Source organism: Mytilus trossulus, chromosome 6 (assembly GCF_036588685.1).
Source record: "Mytilus trossulus isolate FHL-02 chromosome 6, PNRI_Mtr1.1.1.hap1, whole genome shotgun sequence".
NCBI classification, from domain to species: Eukaryota; Metazoa; Mollusca; class Bivalvia; order Mytilida; family Mytilidae; genus Mytilus; species Mytilus trossulus.
Genome location: NC_086378.1, coordinates 63,343,032 through 63,352,310, shown reverse-complemented (window position 1 = coordinate 63,352,310; position 9,279 = coordinate 63,343,032). Strand labels below are relative to the sequence as shown.

Genomic DNA, 9,279 nt, shown 5'->3' with positions numbered 1-9,279 from the left:
GTATCTTTGATGAGTTTATTTACAACCACTGGGTCGATGCCACTGCTGGTGGAGATTTATTTCCCCGAGGGTAGCACAAGCTCAGTAGTCAGCACTGTTCGTGCTGACATGAATTGTCATTGATATGGTTATATTTTTAAATTTACTGTTTACAAATGTTTGAATTTTCGAAATACTAAGGCTTTTCTACCTCAGGCATAGATTACCTTAGCTGTATTTGGCAAAACTTTAAGGAATTTTGGTCCTCAATACTCTTCAACTTCGTCCTTTATTTGGCCTTTTTAACTTTTTTGGATTCGAGCGTCACTGATGAGTCTTTGTAGACGAAACGCGCGTCTAACGTTTATACTAAATTTAGTCCTAGTACAAGTATCTATGATGAGTTTATTTATTAACACAGAAAAAAACAATAAATGTTTATGTACATTGTACATGAAAACAATGTCTTGCGTTTAAGACAGATAATCTGTGTAGGTTATGCAGTTATGAATTTCCTTCCTTAACTATGATGTGTAAATTAAATTGCGGAAAATTAAAATATGAATTCCCTTCATTTGCAGAAATAGTTTTCTTGGTTTTTTTTAACAGTACGTGTACTTACTTCCGTTTGAAAACCATTAATTACATTTGTTTTACTTTGGGTCAACGATTGTCTGCTGAAATATCAATGCAAAAAACTAAACGAATATGTTATCAAATTAAATAAAAAAAAAAAAATTCTTCGCGGTATTTGTATATTTCCTGTTTTATACATGTTATAATCTATGTGACTTTTTGCAAAAAAAGCTTTGACATGACCTAAAACATGTAAAACAATGATTTGTATCTACGTTAACTTTTCAATTTTTAATAACAAGCTTACGTTAGTGCGTAGTCGATATCATGAGTACCAGGAATGTCTTCTCTTGATAACAATCTTTGAACGTATAAAACAGTAGTTTGTGATGATCTTACATGTCTTAAGTGGGAATTTGAGATGAACGTTCAAGGTCGTCTAGCATGACATGCGAGACAAATAATAGCTTTAAATATTTCCTTGTTTTATTATATACACTAAGAAGATTTGTAAAAATTATAATAACAATTAAAACGTGTGGTATTAATTTTTCAATTTTCTTGTCATTAGGTTAATGTTTTTTTTTTTGTCACAAATCGTGTAAGTTGGTTTATGGTTTAAAATGATAATAAAAATTAAAACTTGTGGTATTAATTATTCTTTTTCTTGTCATAATGTTAATGGGTTTCTTTTTTTCACAAATCGTGTAAGTTGGTTTATATGGCAATCAAAAGATTGTTAAAGAGATGCATATCAAAAATTAATATTGAGATACCAGACATTATATTTTATACTTTTCAGGCTCTTATAATAGAAATTATGTTAAACTATATATGGCCATTTAAAGATGTATTATTGAACTCTTGTGTGTATTTTTTTATCTTATAAATTATATATTAAATAATGAAATTAACACGTTAATTATTGCACACGTACAAACAGTTTTCAGGATTTACATTAATCAGGAACGTTCAAAGCATAATATCAACAGTTGCGATCAGAGCTTTACTATAGAACCAATACAAATAGAACATAGAAAAAGTCCAATTCATCAAGGTCAACTTTGCCTAATGGATTTAAAAACCTAAATTTCTAGGTTATAACGAACAATTTTACATGCAGTTTATTTGATAAATATACTCATGTGTTATTAAGATTTCAATTCCACCTGTGTATACACACGAAGTATGGTATTTACACCACATGTATTGCGTGGAATTAAAAATACACATGACGAAACATTGCGTAGGTGTTATGGGCACGGTTAAATTAAATAGAAACAAAAGAAGGATTTACGGAAAACCACATTTCGTAATTTTTACCAGACAGGTTAACAAGATGGCAGGTAACATTCATTTTAATCTTCTTACTAATCCTTATAGTAGTAAAATAATTGTTTTCATTTTGTATAGTAGTTGTTTTCATATAGACTGATCATCAACATAGCTTAGCTTATGCCCAAAATTTAGCCATGCACTTACTCATTAAATTAAAAGTACTTTTGATGTTTGTTTTCTTTGTTTTTTTTCATCAAATTCTATAATATATTTTGTTTCAAAAAGTTGTATTTGTGCAAAACCATCCGAGTACTTTGACTCGTATCCATGTAAGAATTTAAGCAAATTATAACCGTTTTATTAGGAGATATATTGCCGTTCTATTATCATTTTGATTAGTCCTTGTTGTTTTGTATCGTAGGTTTATATATCATCTACATTCTATTTCTAAAATGTCAAGCATAAATAACATAACATTGCAAAGCTGTCATTAAACTCATCATACCAGGATCAAATTTTGCATTTTTGCCAGACGCGCGTTTCGTCTTCAAAAGACTAATCAGTGACGCTAGAGTCCAAAAAAGTAAGATAGGCCAAAAAAAGTACGAAATACAAAAGAACCGAGGACCAAAACCCCCGAAAGTCTTGCCAATTACAGCTTTTTCTGCCAGATAATGGCCACTATTAACAATCTGATTATACTGCCACGTGTTTAGTGATCATACAGAACAACCCCCTCCCCCAAATACAAGTAAGGGTAATCTACTGCTGAGGTGGATGAAAAACGGGATGGGAATTTAAATAGTATCAAAACAAATGAAACAAAATATTGAAAACCATATTTCGTTCTTAACACTCAACAGGCTCGAAAGAATGCAGGTATCAATAAATTGAAATGATTATCTTTCTAATCCATCATGTTGGGTGATACAGTTTAAATGATTTTTTGAATAGCTGTTGTTTGTATACACATTTTATCGCGAAAAGTGACTCCACGTCAACATACCTGTCACATGAGTTTTAGATTTTCAAACAAACTAGTCATTGAATTGAATGACTATGTTTGTTCGCCACTTATATAATGTATTTTGCTTCAAAATCTGGGATTTCTTTTATTCAATCTCAACGTGAACCTTGACAACGCAAAATGCTGTACTTGTATGCAGATTTTCAATTGTATTGTGAAATATACTAAGGATCTATTAAATTAAACCTATTCGTCCCTGTTTCTGTTTCATAATTATGTATCTGATCCTTATTTAATTTGTGAAGTTTAAAATTTAAATAACAAATCATTGGTAAGGTGGAAGTTAAAATTAAGTGGAAACGAAAGAAAAAAATTCGGAAAACTACATGTTCATTCAACAGGCTAGCAAGATGGAAGATAACAGTAAATATAAATTCATAGTTTCTAACTAATCTTAAAAGTCGCAGCTTAAGGTGACCACGTTCACCCATCTGCTGCTCCTCTCTCTTCTTTTTTTCTGTCAATGTAGTGTGATTCTATTATTATTTCATATTCAGGATTAGCTGATGTTTTTAATAGACTTTAATCATAAACATATGTTATTTTTTTCATTCAATAAGGAAAATGAAATAACGTGTTTATATTATTCCTATTCATAAACACATGAAGTATATATTATGTATATATTGATTCGTTTTGACTCCTCTTATTTTGCTATTTTTAATTATTATTACAAAACTGTATCATTATATTACTAAAATATTCAATTCAACATCTTTTTATTATATTTCAAGATGAGACCTTAAACAATAAAAAAAAAATGAGAATCTTTAAAAATTGGCATGTGGAACACACTGTGTCTTTCAAGTGGGAAAACACATTTCCAAGACATTGTTTAAGTATTGTTAGTTTTGTAGAAACCTGGAAAGGTAATGAACCTACCAAGGACATTTCCATTCCTAACTTTGAGTTAGTTCATTCAAGTACCAGAAAAAAACATGAAAAAGCAAGAAAGTATTCTGGAGGAAATAATATGTTTGCAAAAGTTCAATTTCCAAAAGGAGGGAAACCTTCGATAAACAGTCCTCCTGATAAAGTCGGGGGGGGGGGGGGGGGGGGGGGAGAGGGGGACTAGTATTAGTAGAGATGTGTTTGTAACTGTTGTTTATATATCTTCTGAGTATTCAAGTTATAATAATACAAACGTATAATATACAACGATAGTATCCTTGTAAATTACACACTTATTTCAGAGGAATTAATTGATTCAATATGATACTATTTGGTAGTTATTGAGTATACTTCCCTTTGTAACCATCGCCCACTCAATTTTTCATCTTTATAAAAGTAAAAAGAAGTATTTGCTGCTTTCAAAGATTTGCGCGAAGCCTTTGCTAGTATATAGAAAGTTGGCTTATTTTAGTAACTTTTAAAATCAGGTTTACCAATAAAAAAAAACTTCTTAATATTTTATCTGCTATGAATGCGTATTCTACCACTATGATTAAAAATTCAAATGGTCTTAGCTCTGCATTTACTTCAGACCGTTGCGTTAAACAAGGGGATGCTTTAAGCCTCACACTTTTTCATATTTTTTTGATGATGTCGTGAAATATTTTATCAATGGTAACTGTGAGCCAGTTAGAGTTGGTGATTCTAATGTCGTGTTACTAGCACTATCAGAAAGCAAAACTAGTTTACAAACCAGTTTCAATATTCTTGGTACATATTGCTCGAAATATTGAAATTAAAAGCAATCAATTATATGTTAATATAATTTGCAATTCATATGCATTATTGAAAACTTGAAAAAAAAAGATAAAAGTTATAATACTACTTTGTTCTTTGTTGTTCCCCAGGTAGTTCAAAAACATTTTATTGATATTTTTAAGATATATTGCAAAATGTCACCAAATATCATCCAAAAACATGTTTTTGACGTGATATGTCTAGCTGTACTCATGTGAATAGCATATTTTCTGGTATTTTTGGAAGTATATTGATGTTACATCAAAAAGATATTTTATTATACATCAAACCTATGCTTTTCATAGATGTAAATCAAAAATGTTTTATAAATATTTCTTTTACACATCTAAAAAATATATTTATTAAATGTTATATAAAAATGTCCATCAGATATGGATTGAATATGGCAAAGAAATATCTCCTCGACATACAATTGTTCTCATTAATAAAACTGTCTATTTAACGTTTTAAAAACAATAGCAAAGAATATTTATTATTTATTATAAAAAATATTTACAAAAAATGTATTTATATTAGCAATCACACATTGGGATGAAATATTAATGTTAAAATATCATTAATGCATAATTTCTGATGTAATAAAATGTCTATAAAATATTTTTTGGTAAATATATTTGACAAACATATATATAACCAGTCAATAATATCATGAAAATATTATGTGTTAGCTGGGTCATTCAGGGAAAGCATGGTGCTAAATTATTTCACAATGAACATATCTCGTTTCAATTAAATATACATGCACATCTCACTGTTGAAGGAAAAAGTATAATAATATATTTAACAGTATTTTTCAATCAATCTTTTAGCATTTATCATATAATGTATATTTTTTCTAGAAAACAAAATTAATGCATACTAAATGAACGATTTGATTTGATGAAATAATTTAACATAAGGGGTCAAGCAAATTGCAATCAGCATAACACACAACAACAATATCATCGGACACAGGCAAACACGAAACCATAACTCAATCTTTAATTTTGACTACTCTCTTCTTATAGAACACTTTTTTTAATATATTTAAATGTGTATGGGTGTGAACAATTAATATGAAGGATGTTTTCATTCTGACACACTTTTGAAACCTGTGTAAAGCCATATGGATAGTTATTGCAGATCCATAAATGGCAGGTACCCCATTTTTTCAGTCAGGTTATTTATTCAAAGTTTCTCTCAAAATACTACTTTAATTTTTAACACATACATATATTGTTTGATTCTTAGCAAAAATAATTCGAACTGGCTAGCTAAAAAATATTTGAAATGATATAAAACGGTTTTTCAGTTTGTTTTATATAAATACCACGCCAACTTTTTTCATCATGGAATTTTGTCTGTTAATACTCTGTAAAATCTTCAGCGGAACATAATGGCCCTTTCTGTACAAAATAAACAAACTACACTGTGTTGAAATATTACCAAGTAAGTCATTATCAGTTTTATATATGGTTGTCGTCAAAAATTCCGGAAATAAAAAAACGCGGTCGCCGAGCAATTGGTCCCCTATCCAAGATGGCGGCGATAACCGTGAAATCATGTTTTATGACCATATCAAAGACAATTAATGTCAACACAAAAGTGCTGATTACTGGGCTGGTGATACCCTCGGAATCTAAATCCGCCAGCAGTAGCCTCGACCAAGTGGTTGTAAATAAACTTATTATCTATACTAGGATTGCAATTTAGTATTTGCGCCAACCCCGCGTTTCGTACAACCACTTTGTATAGTATAAATGTCATCACCGTTTAACTTGTTTTATGCGAATGCGTTTAAGTGTATACACTGTTGATTATGCTTATGTTTTTCGTGTGACATGTGCTTGTTTCATCTTTTTATTCGTGTAACTTGTGATTGCACATGTTGTAGTTGCATGATATTTCGTTATTCCTTATGTGCATTTTATTTTTCTCATTACAGACTATTTAACACCTAACTTATCAATAGCACTGTATCGTTATATGTGTCATAATATAGTTGGAACAGAAGCTTATGTTAAACGAATCAGATTATTAAACGCTGTCAGGGACGATATAGCAAGTAACAAGATGTTGGCTCACGTAACAAGTGGAAGCTTTGGGGAAGGACTCGAGATGCGCGGGAGTGATTTAGATTTAATGTACGTAAATAAAACTTGTGAGGTTTACGACGTAGTAAAACCCCACTTTGATACATATACAACATATTTTTCAATGGATAGAGAAGATGTAAAACCCGGCTTTACTAGGTTGAAACATATACCTACATTTTGCGGAGGACAATTTTTTGAATTATTTGAAAAACATAATGGTGAATATTATATTTCGAACGCATTAAGTAAACAGTATTTAATATGTGATGAAGGACAAATAATCCATGGACCGTGTGTATCTGATAAAAATGGAGTTTATGACGGTGCTTTTTCTTTCCATTGTAAAACGTGGATATCACCTGCATTTCAATGGATAACACGATCAAGTAACTCGTGGCCGAGTTTTAATATCAAACAAAGTATTATAGAACACGGTGTACTTTTTGTACCAGTCGGAGTTAAGGGATCACCAACAGAAGATCTTGAGTGGCGAATATCTTTTTCAGTTGGTGAAAAACTTCTAATTAATAGCTTTACACACACTCAATTACTGTGCTATGCTCTTTTGAAAATTATTTTGAAAGATGTTATTACCTCTTACACTGAATGTAAAGATTTACTATGTTCTTATTTCCTGAAAACTATTATTTTCTGGATATCTGAAGAACTGCCTCAATCCGTGTGGAATCCTGGCAATTTAATACCATGTTTTATGCGATGTTTTAACAGGCTTGTTTATTGTGTTGAGAATTCAGTGTGTTTGCATTTTTTCATTCCAGAAAACAACATGTTCGAGAACAAAATAGAGGGCCGTGCTCGTGAAATACTGTTGGAGAAACTATTAACGTTGCATAGCTACGGTTGGAGATGCATCTTATTATCGAGTCAAATATCGAAGTTCGATGTATCAATGTGGAATATTCCCATCGAACCTCAAACCATGTATGTAAAGGAAATTGCCAAAATTATGAAATCCAGGTTATTGAATTCTGGGTATATTGCGGTACATAAAGGCAACAGTAGTATACCGCTGTTCAAATCGGTGAAATCAATCTTTAATAACAGAATAATACAGAGGTTTTCGTGTCAACATGCTTCCATAAAACACTTATATAAATACTGCATTTCAAATGTGTGTAATTCAGATGCTCAGTTTGAAGATCTGGAAAGTACAGTATGTGATAATAAATATCAATACAAACTATATAAATCTTGTCTTAGTATTCTGCTGAAAAATGTTTACCATGACGTTGTATCTGGATGGCTGATGGTAGCTTCTTTTTTCTTCAAGAGAAAACAATATAATACAGCTTTACACTTAATAATCTATTCTTTATCAAAATGTACCACCGAAAAACTTTATCATTGCATGACTTTGTCGGATATCCATTACCATATGCTAAAACTGCAAACATTTTTGAAGAACAGTTTTGTTTGTTTGTTGAAAGTAATGTACGTTGACAATGTAAAGTTTGAGAGGAATTCGACGTTAATACCAAATGAACTTCAAATTGACGGGTCGAATGGAATACATCATTTTCCATCTGCAGCGTATGCTTATTTCCTAAAATTTCTTTGTCATTATCATCTAAATGATGTGGGACAATGTCAGAATTCCCTCCATTATTTAAAACTGATAATAAAGCAAAATTATTTAATAGGATATAGTATGCGTCATAAAGGAGAAGCCTTCAATCTACTTGGAGTTGCTCTACTTTTATTCGGCGACAAGGAATATGCACGAATAATTTTAAAACACTCTGCTGACTATTTCCCAGATCATAACAAATTTGCTGTGAGGAGGCTTTTGTTAATGAATTGAACATGGCGTGTGCATTCAATGGATCAAGCGACATAACAGATATTCTTGTTTACATAAAAAAAGTTCAAGTATTACTGAATATACGACACGAGTCTCCAGGTCTCATATCACTATCGACATGTATTCGCTTGCAGTTTTAGATCTTCAGATATATACCAGTATTGTCGTCTGATCTGTTATTTTAACGAGTACAACTTCATGATTGTGTCGTACGCTTATGATTTAATACACAAGACGCGCGTTTCGTATACACAAGACTAATCATTAAAGCTCAGATCAAGTATTTAGAAAGCCAAGCTAGTACAAAATTGAAGAGCATTGATGAACAAAATTCCAAAAAGACGTGCCAAAAATGGCTAAGGTTAAAAGTCAAAGCAGACGAATCTTACACTGTTGACCAACCGGTTTTGCTCATTTTGGATTTCATGCGACTCCCGTCAGTTTTTGTTTATTCACTTTTGTTGTATCGCTACAGTGAACCTACAGCTTATTTTGAGATACATTTAAATAGACATTTCAATAAGATATTGAGAGCGAAGCGTGTTCGTATATTAAAAAAAAAAAATGTCCTGTACAACAGAGCGACCTACATGTACCACAAACATTTTTATCTTTTTAACTTTACTTCGAATACGAAGCTGTGATATCATCATCGACGGGGTTTAATAACATAAGTACAAGTCTTTTAATCAATTTAGTATTAACATAACAAAAAACAAAATGTCAATTAAAATAATGATGTTCGAATAACACATGATTTAAAAAAGAAAAAAAAAAAACTCGATGAATTACAATCGCAAGTTCACGTTGCT

General features: G+C 31.0%; 1 protein-coding gene across 1 annotated transcript; it reads left to right on the top strand.

The window, feature by feature from the left end:
* The first annotated feature begins 6,497 nt into the window (after window positions 1–6,497).
* Window positions 6,498–8,468, top strand: LOC134723648 (uncharacterized). Its single transcript, XM_063587209.1, has 2 exons — window positions 6,498–6,693; window positions 7,425–8,468. The coding sequence occupies exon 2, from the start codon at window positions 7,433–7,435 to the stop codon at window positions 8,465–8,467; it is 1,035 nt and encodes a 344-aa protein (XP_063443279.1). The 5' UTR covers window positions 6,498–6,693; window positions 7,425–7,432; the 3' UTR covers window position 8,468.
* The last annotated feature ends 811 nt before the right edge of the window (window positions 8,469–9,279 follow it).